Source organism: Poecilia formosa, unplaced genomic scaffold, assembly GCF_000485575.1.
Source record: "Poecilia formosa unplaced genomic scaffold, Poecilia_formosa-5.1.2 Scaffold52, whole genome shotgun sequence".
Classification (NCBI taxonomy): Eukaryota; Metazoa; Chordata; class Actinopteri; order Cyprinodontiformes; family Poeciliidae; genus Poecilia; species Poecilia formosa.
In genome coordinates this window covers 427,383-442,810 of record NW_006799991.1, presented here as the reverse complement: position 1 = coordinate 442,810, position 15,428 = coordinate 427,383, and the positions used below count along the sequence as shown (strand labels likewise).

The 15,428-nt window shown below is 37.4% G+C and overlaps 1 protein-coding gene across 1 annotated transcript in view; it reads left to right on the top strand.

Moving 5' to 3' along the window:
- Positions 1-5,857: 5,857 nt before the first annotated feature.
- agbl4 (AGBL carboxypeptidase 4) overlaps positions 5,858-15,428 on the top strand; it is a 303,338-nt gene continuing 293,767 nt past the window's right edge. Inside the window, exons 1-2 of the mRNA XM_007552650.2 lie at positions 5,858-5,974; positions 7,307-7,429. Of these exons, the coding sequence (XP_007552712.1) occupies positions 5,929-5,974; positions 7,307-7,429 (169 nt within the window). The 5' untranslated portion in view covers positions 5,858-5,928. The remainder of the gene's footprint in view (positions 5,975-7,306; positions 7,430-15,428) is intronic.

The window sequence follows — 15,428 nt, the reverse complement described above, 5'->3', positions numbered from 1 at the left end:
ATTTTCAGCCAGTTTCTTTTGAACAGGGCTTATGTAACTGAGACGGGTCTGTTGCCTTTGCCTCGACAAAGTCAATGGGGCTGGAATCAGAGCTTTGTGATGGCCACTCCAAAACACTGAAGTTCTTGTTGTTTTGTAACTAATGTGAAGGCATGCTTAGGGTTACTGTCCATTTTGAAAACTGATTTGGGTGATGTCTTGAGAAGTCGCTTTAATATTTGCGCATAGTTTTCAAAGACCCCAAACAGCATGATGTCACAGCCCCCGTACTTCACAGCTGAGATGATGTTTAAGGATTGCAAGCTTCCCCCCGCCCCTTTTCCTTCGAATATAACAATGCTCATTATGGCCAAACACTTCAATTTCAGTTTCATCAGACCACAGGACATGTCTCCAAAAATTAAGCGTCGCACACATTAGCAGCATCAGACATGTGTCAAGAAATAAGAACCTATTATTTTCAATCCACACTTGCTGGGTCTGGTCAGTGGCTGGTGCTCCAAGGCACAACACCCAGCAATCCTTTAGAAACCGGTTATATTAGGAAGCATCAATACTACTGATAAAGCTATACACAGCTGGAGTCTAATACTCTGTTCTTTCTTGGCACACTATGTCACGACACATGCAACTTATGCTAAGTTTGCCGAATGACGCACATCGTTGGATGAGAAAAATGGAAGTGCTCCTAATATGTGGCCCCCTTTAGAATATTTGTTCCTGGGTGCATTTCCAAATTATAATCCATCTTGTTATGTTGCTTCCGGAGTTATGACTTCTTCATCACTGAGTGGCCTTTCAGCCTATCTTACTAAGGGGTTGGTTCACTGTAAAAAATGACAGTCTCTTACTACCTTCTGGCATTTTCCGCACATTGTCTTTAGCTTTTGTTCTGGAGGTGATTTGCATTTCCTACCAAAACACGTTCATCTCTGGGACCCAGAGATGAACGCAGAAACGCAGGAAGGCTTTTATAATTATGCATACATTGTCTGAACAGATGAACCTGGCATCTTCATGAAAATTGGCTAAAACCGACTTTTGAAGGTCCTTAACCCTTGTGTTTAGAAATGGGATCCAACCGACCCCACACCAGTAAAACTTGTATCATTTGCCACAGTCCTCTACGTTTGCCTCAGTCCTCGCACGCACAAGGGTTAATTTGTTCTCCTTTAGGTTTTTCTGATTATTGTCTGTATTTGTCCTGACCAGAATTATTTCCAGCTGTATTAGTATTTATTTTAAACAAAAAACAAACAAACAAACAAAAAAAAACCAGTAGGACCTTATTTCAGCCAGCTGACCTTCAGATGTGGCTTTACGCTCATATGAAACAGGATTGGTTTAACTTTGATGCTGGAAGCCAACCTATGTCTAATCTGCTGCAGGAGAAGGTATAAATGTTCTTGAACTCAACCAACACTGTCCAAGGATTATATTCTATAAATGTTAATAGGATCATTTTCGCTTATCAAACCTTTGACCTGTCTTACTCCTAACGTCATCTACATGGCAGAGGACTGGTTCCCAGTTCTTTAAATGTGCTTTTCACTGTCTCGAATTAGAGTCAGGGAAGTGGCCAGTTAATAGCTGCCTATTGACACTGGACCATCTGTTTAGGTGGCTGCTGTCCAGCACATGCGATGGAGGAGGGGGTCGAGCAGAGGGATGGAGAGACGGAGAACGTGGTGGACACAAAACATGAAAGGGACGAAACGATTACGGAATTGCAAACTGAACCGCTAGCAAATTGCTGGTTTAACTGATATTTATGTCAACAGAGAAGGTGAAAAATATCACAAAACTCGTACCATATGACAGTGTTTACACATTTTAAATTAGCACATAGCCCTGTTTTTGTAGCATTTTCATCTGCTGCAGAATATGTGAAAACATCATCAACAACATTGCTGTGTCGTGGCACCATTGTACTGATTCGGCTCCAATTCTGTTTTTTTTTTCTTTTTCACTTAGAAAAGGACTGCTTTAGCCACATCTCTGTCTCGTAAAGCTCATGGTCTCTGGGGACAGCTGGTCCGGCACAGCCCTGGGGGGAGCTGTCACTTGAATCATCCAAAGTGAGGGCTGATTCCTCAGTCAGCTGCCTCTCAAGCCTTCCTCTCTGACCCAGCCTCACTCCCCTGAGCCCCCTGATTGCTGTCACCATAGTGATTCTCTGTGTACCGCCGCCTGGTCTGTGCACCCCAACTGATCCTGCCGCACGCCCCCCCACCCCATCCCTCACACTCTCGCCCAGTCTCTCACAACAGCCTGTCTCCAACTCTGTGCCCCTTGTCCTCACTTGTTTTGATTTTTGCATGACTTGTTCCTTCATTGGTGATGGACTTTAAGTGTGAAAAGTGCCCAGCATGGCAGGGTAAAAGGGTTTCCCTGTACTTGGTGGAATATAAATGCTAAGACACAGATTTGCTTCCTTTAAACACACAAACACACTAGGCCTGGGGTAGAGTCGTAAACAGGACAATCTTTCTGATTTCGCCTTTTGACAATTATAAAGAATGATCTATCTGATCATTTTACAATTTAGGAGAAAGACATTTCGCTCTGAAAGAAATGTTTGCTGAGCATTTCCCCAGGAGGCTTTATTTAAATGGATTCTTCACAGGATTGTGATAATGCTGAGCATCCTCCAGTCACTCGCAACCTGAGATTAAAAGAGCCAATATTATTTTTTATTGACGTTCCAAGAGATCTTATTTTAACCACAATATGTGAAACAATGTTCCAAGTAATCAGTGGTCTAAAACACTTTCATGAATGGGTGTAAATCTTTTCTCCCGAGACACAATTAAAATGTGAAAAACCATTTTGTTGAATTTACTTTTTATACTTCTATAAAAAGTTTAGATTCTGTTCTTATGTAAACCCCATGACAAGAAGTAATAGCATTGTGTAAGCTCTACATGGCTTTGCATGTATGCAGGCTGATTTGACCGATTCAAAAATTATATGCTCATTTTTATGCAAATTTTTTTAAACTCATTTAGGGCGTGATCAGAAGAGGTTAGGAATAAGAGAAGAGAAAAAAACAGTTTAACGTTTCTTCTTTTTGTTTATTTGTTGTACTTTCCTTATCCCCATTATCCAAATCTTGTTTTCTCCAAGTGCTGTGTGCCGCCCTCTGACGGGGGTTACGATTACCCATCATGGGGTAGCAAAGGGAAAACGTTGGCTACAATAATCTGGTCTGTACTTCTGCAGAGTTGACTGGCACATATCACAAACGTTTCATCACATTGGTATGAATTAGACCTATAATTTGGTTCCGGTGAGGACCATCTAATTTTCAGTGGGTTTGAAAATTAGATGGTACTGTTCAAAGTATTACACAACGATGTAACTCTTTAACAGAGAAGTGAAACTTTAAGCAAGTAACAGCGATGCACCAATCAATCGGCCAGATATAAAAATCAAAGTTCAAGGGCTTCTGGGCACTAATACTCTGGTACACTCTAAAAAGAAAAAAGTTGAACCAACTTAATTGAATTGCTTCTGTAGGTAACAAGCAATTCAATTAAGTTTATCCAACTAAATTTATTAAGTTTAACCAATTCAATATATTATAATCACCCAACTCAATTTAAGTCAGTCTTACTCAAATCATTTAGTTTACTTCAAAAATGGTAAATAAACTTAAATAGCACTTTTGACCACTGAAAGCACATATTAACACATTTATTTAATGCTCAGATTGGTTGGCAACTTGGGATTAAGTACCCAGGGGACACATTAACATACGGCAGGAGGAAGCTGGAATCGAACTGACAACCTTCCGATTACAAGGCGACTGCTCTATCCACAGAGCCACAGTCGCTTACTGGGAATGTGTCCCTGTAAGCTTGAGTCATTGTGTCAGACATGGGACACAAACTGAATTATTTCAAGTAAAGTCAAAGTGAAAAAGGTTATTTAAGGAAAAGATTTGTGTATTTAGATGACACTGTAAAAAGATTATTTAAATTTAGTTTGGAACTTCTTAAAAGTTTGAGTTGACTTTCTGTAGAATTAAATCAAAGAGATTTTAAATGTTTATTAGAACAAAATAAATGATTTGAGTAAGAATGACTTAAATTTGTCATGTTAAACCCCCTTATGAATTAAGTTATAAAATCTTAGCAAATTGAGTTGGAAGAACTTAGTGAATTGAGTTGGATGATCATAATAAATTGAGTTGGTCAGACTTAGGATACAAAACTGGCGTTGAACTCAATTGTTTTAAGTAAAGTCAAAGTGAAAAGTTCCTTCAGGTTAAAGATTTGTAAGTTTTGAGTTAAATGAACACAAAAAAGTAAGTTGTCATAGCAAAAGCAAAAGAATTAAGTTAAATTAATGTAAATAAGTCCATAAGATGAACTACAGCCCAAAAACACTTTTTAGAGTGTACTTGATATAACATTCCATGTTTTATGAGTTCATATAAAATCCTCCCAAAAATAACAAATGTCATATCTATCAAAGAGGAAACGACAAGCTCATCTATTCAAGTCGAGAATCAATAAACTACAACTTTGAAATCACTGGAATTATTACCATAATGTATTATGCTATTTAACCTCTGATTCCAGGTACGCCAACAATAAATGTAACATTTTTATATACTGCATGCATATATAGCTATGTACATATGCATGCAATATATATTGTGGCTCCATCTTTGTTAAATAAATACTAACATCTAGCAATATGATGTGCATTTTGAAAGCTTAAGATTCAGTGTAAATAAATTTCAAATTTGGTGAAATAACAGTAGATTTTCATTTAATGGAAAAAGATCAATTGTAATGCGCAGACATGAAACTATGACACTAAGAGAACCAAACAAATACATTACAAAGGTTGAAATTCGGCACACACATAGCTTTGATTACAGTTCAGAAACAAAAGAACTTGTAGTGTATCTAATTCATTCTTCTCATGCTCCATAATTCAATTTCAATCTCTCTTGAAAATGAATGATTGTACCACCACATAGCTCTTTAATAGGCACAGCGTTAAAGGAATGACATACCATTGAGGACAGCTATTCAATTTTCAATTTTAACAAAATATTACACAGCTGCTCTGTATTCTCTTTCTGTCATCTGAGAAATAATCATTCAGATCCATCTACTCTGTGGCCTGTTGATGCCTGCCGTCATATATAGATCACACGCGCGAAGAAAAACCATTGCTCTCTCTCGGCTCTTATTCATTTGCTCCTGTTACACACTGCTTACAAGCTGAAAATTAGCAGTAACCTGCATGGCTCTTGCTCCAGGAGCTGCGCGCTGGCTCATCTGATGTTCTTAATCAGGTGCAGCCTTTGTAATAGGAAAGGAATAGGGCCAGGCTTGATTGGCCCTGATGACATCTCTGCTCCAATTGTCTAGAAAATCTTCAGCTTTAATCAATCTACTGGATAATTCCCAATCTCTGACTGCTGTTTGCAATTATTGGCTTATTTTTCTCTGAAAATACCATTAAAATGGGTTTTATTTCAGGTATGGCAGTGATAAAACTGAATTATGCCCAGTATACAGATTGCCCTGCAGTGTCAATGGAAGCCTTGGCTTGTAATATTGCTATGTGCAGAATGCTAATGGTGCCAGTTTCCGACACAGAGCTGATCATTGACATTACTGATTCTTCAGTTTACTTTTGGGAAATAAATCAGAGCTTTATCGCGACATTATGCCACTTCGAGCACGCAACTTTGAATTACTCTTATGTTTCAGGTAAACACGCAGCCATACTGCCGAACCGTCTTTTGTTATTTTAAATCAATTGTGCATTTTTTTTTGTGAGGGCACAAAATGATCTACTGAAGGGAACATACCTGCACAGAACTGCTTGCAGTACAGACCGACCTCTCCTCTCTTCCTCATTCTCCGTTGCCGTAGCAACGCACTAAAAGCGTCCGCTGAGCTGATGGAGAGGAAGATGGAGGAAAACACTGACAGAGCCATCAAGACTGGTGTGTAAATACGAGCTTTACATTGTTTTATCCTCACCTTTACACAGCAGAAAGAGATGCCACGCCGCCCTGCTGCTTGGCGAATAGCAAGCGGGTCTTTGTAGCCCTCGGAGAGTCTTTAAACGTGCGCTGTGGCAGGGTATGCTAATCGCCAAGCTAGCAGGTTAAAAGACGTAAACATGGGATTGTAATTCTAGCAGTTTTGAGCTAACTTGACCATTAGCCATTTATCGCATTGTAGAATATTCAAACCGTTTAGTTACTTCACGGAAAAACAGCATCACAGGTGCAATGAGCGTGGGTGCTAACTAGCTGGATTACAGTGCAGCTAATAATAGCAAAAGGTTGCTTCTATGCTTTTAAGTTAAAGCCTCACTAAGCGATTTTTTTCTGGAAAGTAACAAGTAAACTTCAAACAACTGTCCACAGTTTGTGCTACCGCTGCAACTTATATGGCATTTGCATGTGTTTCACCGGCTGTATAGTATCTTTAGGTAGACTACACCTGTGCACGCGTGTGTTTATTTTGATCTATCTCATCTTGACACAGGAGTTAGCAGAGTGGCGTCCTTAGAGAGATGCTCTCGCAACAAGACAAACTATCTTTCCTCATCTGAGACAGCTCTAATTCAGAGCTGCACCCCTTTAACACGCTCGTACATTATTATTATTATTATTTTTTTTTTTTTAAATTGGGAGTGACCATAAAATTGCATTCCAGTAAAAGCACTACTTCAACGTATTTATACTCATGAATAGTAAATAGTAACCATCAAGGACATTAGTCAAGTAAGAGTAAAAAGGTATTTTGTGAAAGGTTACCCATGAACTGAGAAACAGATCATAACATCTAATTTAATATTTAAAAATGCTGTCATCGGATAGACAAAAATATAAAGTTTAGTGTAAATTCTTTCATTTCAAAGACTTTAAAAAAATTACAATGACAAATCCAGGCAGAGCAAACACTTTTCCAAATAAAAGGATAAAACTAATACAATTCTACTCACCTCTGATCATATGTGACTATGTGTTGCTTAAGTACTCATATAGGAACTGGGAAGTATGCATTGAAATTATTAGTGGGAATTAATTAATATGGGCATTTTGTCATCATAAATAAACAAATTGATGCAGTACTTTTTCTACACAGATTCTTTTACTGCATTTTTTTTAACATCCAAGAGCTGTATTAAATGATATAAAAGATTAATTGTGTATCAATAGTACATTTTTATATAAAATAAATCAACTGCTGCTGCTGAGTTTTATAGAAAACCTTAAAGCAAAGTTAGACTTATGTAAATTCAGCATGTTTTGCTTGTTCTGCAGAAAATGAAGCTGGAGGGGAAGAATCCTTAGGAGGGAATGTCAACAAGCTGACAATAACACCACCTGCATACACAGGACCTCTACGGAAAGGACATCTGATTTTTGATGCTTGCTTTGAGAGTGGTGAGTAGCAACACCGACAAACAATATCAGAGAATGTTTAGGAAACCTTTCCCCTACACTAATTGCGATAGATCATTGGCTTTGGAGAATGCTATACTACATTCAGACAATCTGTATGTAGCAAAATAAATAATGCCAGATAATTACATACGCAGTATAAAATGACAGCTTTTTTCATTTTCTGATATTACATCAAACTACATTTCGTGTTTTAGCTCAATTAGGATTGGTTAAAATTATTTCTGTTTGCTAAGTGCCAGTAAAATGAAAGAAATAAGTTTTATTTTGGAAGTTTTATTATCTGTATTTCATAGAAAAACCCAAACAAATCAGCAAAATGTTAGGAAAAGGAATGTCGTCCTTTACAGTCTGTTTTTTCTTTGAAAAAATTAGTCAGATTCATAAGATGCCACGTTCATTAGCATTAGCACAAATATAAACCCTCTTCATGAAATACACTTCAAAAATACAAAATCTTACCAAGCATTTTTGTCTGATTCTGATTTCTAGTACAGATCTCTTAGTACACTTGAAATAAGACAAAACTAACCCACAGCTAACTTTTCAGCAAGACACAAGAGCTTGTTTTAAGTAATTAATTCCGTAATATTGATTTTAAACTATTCTTATGACATATTGTTTCACTTATAACAGTTTTCTTTCGCATTTAATTAGGAAAAAAATCTCCCAGTGGAAGTAGAACTTTTTCATTTAGAAAATAATTCTACACTATGGTTTAAGGATTACAAAGTCAATGTTTTGAAGTCCCGTCACAAAGCTCTAATCTCAATTTCAAGAGAAATTCATAGTCAGAAGTGAACATTTGTGTTCAAATAAGGAGGGTTTCGCATGGGCCAATGTTCCAGCAAACTATTGTGAAAAGTTACCCAAAATGTTTGCCCCAAGTGAGAGTTTAAAGGGAAGTTCATCAAATAGCACTTGTAACCTTTTCACTATAAAAAAGGAAACTTTTTTTTCTCTGTGCTTCACATTTATTAACGGCTGACCTTGCTGTCATTATCAATGAATACATGGCCAAAATAGTTAATATTCTGAAAAAACAATCAGATTTCCTTTGTTGTCACTTTTGGTGCATATGTTGTCTGCATAATGCATAAAACTAATCAAGCAAAGGCATCAAAGGGATAAGAAAATGCAGAACTAGCAATCAGTTTTGCACAGACAAGAACCTTGCGAAGGTCAGTGGAAATAGATAGCACCACTGCATAAACATCTAAGTATGTTACTTTTTGAGGTATCAGTGTGATTATTGGCCTTTTTATAAATTTGCCTTTTCCCTTGATGACATGGGCAGAGGAGCAGGGACATTGATTAATAGGTGCATAGCTCCCACACAGAGATCAGCTAACATGTGAGTATGCCTCGCTCTGGTTGTATCTCCTGAATGATTTATGGTATTGATATTAATCTCTTTCCAATAAATGCATTACCAAAGTTATAACGGGGTGTAAATTGATATTTTTGAGCAAATGTCAAATTAATATTCTGCGACTGTTTCATTTAATCATCACCGGTTTTATCCACATTACTTCTGTGATGCTGTGTGCTTTTCTGTTTCTATTTACCTACTTTTGTCTCGCCCTGTAACTAAGAAGTCTGGACTTGAATAATCTCCCTCTGTGTTTAGAAGGCTTTTGCTGCTTAATACAGTACTGTGTCTGTCCTCTAGGCAGCCATAGAATGTTTCCTTATTAAATAAAATTGTGTTCCATATTTACATGTATTTGGATGGAAATGTTAAAAGTTCAAACATGAAGCCCCTGAAAAACTTTTGTAGCCTCGTCAGTGGAAATGGTAGATGATAAAGTGCGAAGAAAGAATGTTTTTTTTTAATCATTGTGATGATGATACAGTTGTTTCATAGGTCAAGTATATTAATCAATACAAGGTTGTGCAGATTCAAGATGCTGTTAGCCCTTTTGTCATATCATATCTTAGCAAGTTTGGTAGTTTGGTACTGGACCTCTTTAGGAACAAAAGAGTACCAACGCCTTTGGGATATCTTGAACTGACCGTGCATCAAGTAGTATACTTACCTGCACCATCCTCTGCGCTCTTGTTTTTTGGTTTTGTTGTGTTAGCATAAAAAGAAGAAATATGTATTTATTCAAGTGGAAACTGGTCATATAAATTCTTCGCCGAATGTGTAAAATCTTCCTTTTTTCAAGCTATGTGCTAAAGAAGTGTGAGATGGTCAGCAGACCTCCATACAGCAAATTCATAATGACTTTGTTAGTTTTGGGTACTGAAACTTTTAAAGATGTGTTTTTAAACTGACATCTTATGACAACCAATAGAGTTGTGTTGCTATTCTTAATGTATACAAATGGAATTATATATATATTCGAATGGAATTTGTTCAACGGATGAGGAAATTATTTCTCCTTATAGAAATGAGAAGATTTTCCCTAATCTTTAAACATTAAGTTCCAGCCCGTTGTTTCTTTTAGTGGCTGATAATTATTTTCGCATAATTATTATTATTTTTTTTGTTTTGAAAATTGAAATTACATTCTTATCTTATCTTTTCACATTTGATTTGTTGCACACTCGCACTTAGCCAAGGCTTAAAAGTAGATCTTGGTGGTGAGGAAAATTGCATCAAAGGCTTGACAGGAAACAGGTAGTGGTGGCTTTGTTTTGCTTCACCTCTGGACTATTCTTCAAATGTAATTAAGCCCTCATTGATTCGTCACACTACTCTCTGTCAATAATGACTTACAATATGAAAGAAAGTCCTCAGGAGTGGCAAGTCTTTAATGGGATCCATTGACAAGCTCAGCTCATAGATTCATCCCTTCTTACATTACATTCATGAAGACCTCAAACTTACCAAAAACCTTTTGGTAAGTTTGAAGTTCATTGTCTAACTTGTTAAGTTTAGTATTTGGTCATTCGTTTAATTATTTTATTCAGCTCAGTTTTCTTTTCATGCTGTCGGTTCTAAACATGCCATCTCCATGCACTTTTCAGAGAAAAAGGCAGTTCAGTACAATCCTACAAGCATATTTCAAGGCAGTTATATACATTCTGAATTTGTCCTAGTTGCCAAACACAACAGTCAAGTTCAGTTTATTATTCAAATTGGTTAAAAAGTCTCTGTTCAAGTCAACCCAGCAGATTGCATTGAGTCACTGACTTGCATCATTCAAGTCAGAACTCCCTGGTCAAATTACAGAACTACTGTGACAGATTGTGTGCTTTCGTCAAGGTGAGAATCAGCCTACTTTTATAAACTAGGACAGGAGTCAGAAACAGTCCCCATTACTGAAGTCAAGCTACTTTCTTTCATGTGCATTCACAGGATATTTTTCATTGTGTGTGCCTGTTTGTATTCATCCCCACACGTTTGTTTTTTTTTCTCTGCGTGCACCGTGAACTGTGTTTAATATATGTGGCCGTATCTTTGTGTTTTTTTTTTTTTTTTTTGTCTGCTTCACTCTCTGAAAAAATAAAAAAAATAAACAGAGTTATAACTTGACAGAGGAAAAGCTCATGAAACATAGAACTTGTGCATGTCGGATAGAAAATAATTTTGGTAGTACAGATGAAAAGAAAACATGGATTGTTAGTGGGATGGTTGGCGTTTGGTGTATAAAAAACAGCTGGGGTTGTCGGGAGATATTCCTGTACTCCAGAGTATGCTATGAATCACGATAGTCAAGTTTCTATTGATTAAATAAGAGCGAGAGGTTTTTACAATGAAGCCTGATACAATGACTGACTTGAAGAGTCTGAAACATGCTGAGAGTATGCAGGTCTCTGCAACACCTCATTTCTCTCTTCTTTTTTTTTATGAAACAGTTCTGATGGAAAAGCACCCAAAAATAGAAGTGGCATATTTTTTATTAGCATATTTCTTCTATTTTGTAAATCAGCATAAGTGAAATCAGGATTTTTAATTTTTTTGCCACCGTTCTACCTGCACATAAAAATTCTACTTTGTATTTTGCAATGCAAAGTCATACAATCTATGGGTGTTTTTTGTTTTGTATTGCTCACCAGTCTCAGAATGACTCGTCTTTATGGGCCTTTCAAAGGCGGTGCTACTTGTCTGAATCACTCCTGATGTCTGATGTATTGAGAGACTCTTCCAGTCTCTTTCTCTCTCTCTCTCTCTCTCTCTGTTACATGTCCTTGGCAGCAGAGAAGTTTCACCGCTCAAATCACTAAATGGCCTCTCCAGTTTTCCCTTTTAGCAGTTTTCTCTTCTCGCTCATTCTTTTCAGTCAGGAACAAAGTATGGAGATAAATTGGAGCTGTCTTTGGACTGCTGGAAAGACTATTGCTTCTGATTTATGCTATTTACGGACCATTTGTAACCATAAGAGATTACTCTTTATTATTATTGTGTGTTTTTGTTTTCTTTTTACTCCTCTCATATCCCATCTTTGACTTTCTCCGGACAGTATTGTTATTTTTATTACTCTATCCATGCCCTCTCACGTACTGTCTTATATTGAATTAACCCTTACAGTAAGCTTTCGTCAAAGTTCTGGAAAGTGAAAAAAAAAAGGCTCATGTCATGTGTGTTTAAAACATTTATTATTAGTATTTTTGAATAATTGTAGGAGGGATGACTAAGCTATACTGTGTTGTGGAGACAATCTTAATACATCTAGCTGCATGTTGGTTAAACATTTGGGTTTTTAGCTAAAGTACAGTGACCATGTCCCCTCTGGGGTGAAAGTTGAACCAATGAATCGATTGCGAATCAATGTGTTATTTTTGTGCAATAGAAGCATAAAATTAGCAAACAAATGTAATTTCTGTCAAAGTATCTTGAGTTTTGTTTAACATGGTTATATCTAATCACTGACTGAACACACTGGCTCAGATTTAGTGGCTGCGGATGCTGCGAGCCGAAACCAGAACAACTACGTTAAGGACTACAGGACTAACTTTGCACATGGTGTGTGTGCTCTACCAACTGAGCCACCCTGTGCTGAGGGATAATAGGCTGAAACATTTTAAGGGGAAAACTTATTTTCACTCCAACCCGTCTTCTGCTGTGGTTCTTTATTGAACTGAATTGAATTCAAAAATGCTTTATTAACCCCAGAGGGAAACTAGATTGTTTGAAAGTCTTTCTAGCTAACTTTGCTAAATCAATCACTACAATATAATTGTTCGCCTTGTGTGGCATGATACCTTGAGCTTCGTTTGCTCCAAACAGCTCAGAAGTTGCATTGACTCCCATTCAAATCATGGCAGATATGTTTCCTCCAAAGGAGGCATGGCCATTTGATAGAAGGAAGTGACACAAAACCGAATTCATCTGTTGTCTTTATCGTGTGGGCCTGGCGGTGGCGTGACAGTGTGTTTTGCCGTGGAACATATCAGTGTCATTTCATGAAAAGCAGAGTGATAATCTTGTCTGACATTCAGGGCTGTTGCGCATGGTTATGTCTAATCACTGACTGAACACATTGGCTCAAATGTAGTGTTTGGGGATGCCAGGAAGTAGCACAAACAACCTCTGTGTTTTGTAAGTTAATTGTTGATGGCTCTGATATGGTCTACCCGTAAGAAACCCCGTCAGTACCTCATCTTTTCAAAATGTCACTAAATGCTAGCAGCAGCAAGCTGTTTTGAAAATTTGGAGTAATGAAAGGATTTTATTATCAACGATACACACGGTGTGACAATGAGATTTGGAAAGGTTGACGGGAGGAAAAACTCACACACTTGATATTATGGAAAATGGCATGTTTATAACTCAAAATTGGCATTGTTGTTACTTCATCTGTACCGAGGGAGGTGGTCTGACTCAAATGAGTCCAAGTTTGTTTTTTTTGTTTTTTTGTTTTTTTAATCCAGCTCCAGGCTGTTTTTGTGTTCTCTGCGTTTTTGGAACTTCACTACTCATTGGCTCAAAGCCTTCTTCTAGCATCATAATATAAGTGTGTCAAAAGTGAATATTACTGCAACCTGATTTCCTCATTGCACAAGTTATGCTCGCACACCAGGCTCCAGTGATTCACCCAGTAATTTATTTCCTTGCAATTCCTGACACCATAAACACAGTTTCTGAGCAGGCGCCTCATTTTTCTTCTGAGACAAGATTGTGCAGTTTGGGAAAATGGTGAGGATTTGTAATGCTTTAGTGGTTCATGTTTTTCAAGCTGCCTGTGTTTATTCTGCTGATTTATGTAGACAACGTCGCTCTCAGATCAGCTTCATTGATGTGCCAGGGTTTGTTTGATAACACAAATTCATGTACAAAAAAAAAAAAATACTCGCACAGTGACGGGTGAAACACCGACAGGAACAGCATTGTGAAAGAATATAGGTTGCTTTAAAACGAGGCTCATATGATGCGGGGGCTCTACTCAAAGTGAAAGGCGTATGTTTCCACAGCCTTTTCCAACACCTTGTTTTTAGTGAATGCGACTGGGATTTGAAAATAGCCTATAGTAAGTTTATAGCAATCACATAGATTACTGGCATGTTTGCTTTAAACTTCCTTACAGCCAAATTGGCGTATGTATACCACCCAACACACAGCAAGGATCAGACTGAAAACACCACCTACTTGTTAGAGTAAATGAACAGGCTCAGACAATGACAGGTCAAGCAATACTGGTTTTGACACGGTCTCTGTTTATAACCTAAAATGGTATACCTTGATACTGGTGACCAGCCCGTGGTTACCAGCGCTTTGTGAAGCTGTAGTAATTTTAGTGACTTTATAAATATTGCTCGGTTTCTGTTTTCTCTCTCAGGTGTAGCGACGTATTGGTAACAGTAGTGCAAAAATCATTTTTAACTACCGTACCTAGATATTTTACATCCTCGCTGTGATTTTAATTTGACCCGTTGACCGTATTTCATTTGCTGAAATGAAGATTCAATTCTGTGAGTGATGTTTTTTTCTTTTTATCCTTCTTTAACTGTTATTAATATACACTGAAATTATACTACAACAGATTATTTGCCTAAGAAAGTCATTTACCCCAAATAAACAAGTTACAAGACGAAAATGCTTTCAAGAAAAAAGAAAAAATCTCGTTTTTATCTTATCTGATGAATTAGAAATAAATACTTTATCTTAATTTCCCTGTTTGATATTATGCAGTAATTATCTTGTCATTGGACTGATTTTCTGAAATTCAATTTTCTTGGAAGGGAAACAGACGTTACTTTGGCTTTATTGTATGTATATAGTACCTGTGTATTACTTTTCTTATTCTTTCTGCGTTGCACCGCGTTTGGAAGCATTATCAGGTAAAACAAAGATTATAAAATTCACTGGTTTCCTGCCAAGCATTTTGAACAGTGTCCAGCACGTCTCGCTTTATGGCTTGGCTTCTAGCCACTTCACTTCTCTGCTTGTTTAATATAAAACAGTGTGATCAACAATGAAAAAATAAGTTAGAGGGCAAGCAAAAAATAAAAAAAATAAAAGATTGAAGGGAGGTGTCTTATGTACCAACAGCATTTTTCCCTTGAGGGTCAATATTGCAGATCAGGATCCTTTTATTAGTACCCTTTCTTACATATGTATACTCTTTTTACTGTAAACCGTAAAAATGACTGTTTTTACTCGAATGACAAGACTCCATGGCACATGTGTAGAAAAGGTGTTTATACCAATTTGGTTTTTGACTTACTGGTTATTGGCAAGTCATTTCTTGCCTCTTGTTTCACTTCTTGTCTTGCATCGGCTTCCTGCGTTTCTAAACTCATTACGCACCAATCAGCCCCAGGCCTTTAAGTGTGCACCCAGAGGGAGCAGTAACTGTAAATAAACACTACTGCAGGCTCTCCGATAACATGTAACCAGGATGATAACAGCCCTTCTTAGCAGGCCTGTTGACCTTCTCCTTGCCTTAGGCTTGCGAAGGACTCCTCGGCTCTTTTTGCTTTTATCTCCAAATTCCTCTCCACCTCTAGAACTTCTACTTATGATGAGAGGGAAGCAAGGAGAAGGTTACTTCAAAAGAAGGAAGAGAGGAAATTTGGAGAGGGGAATGTT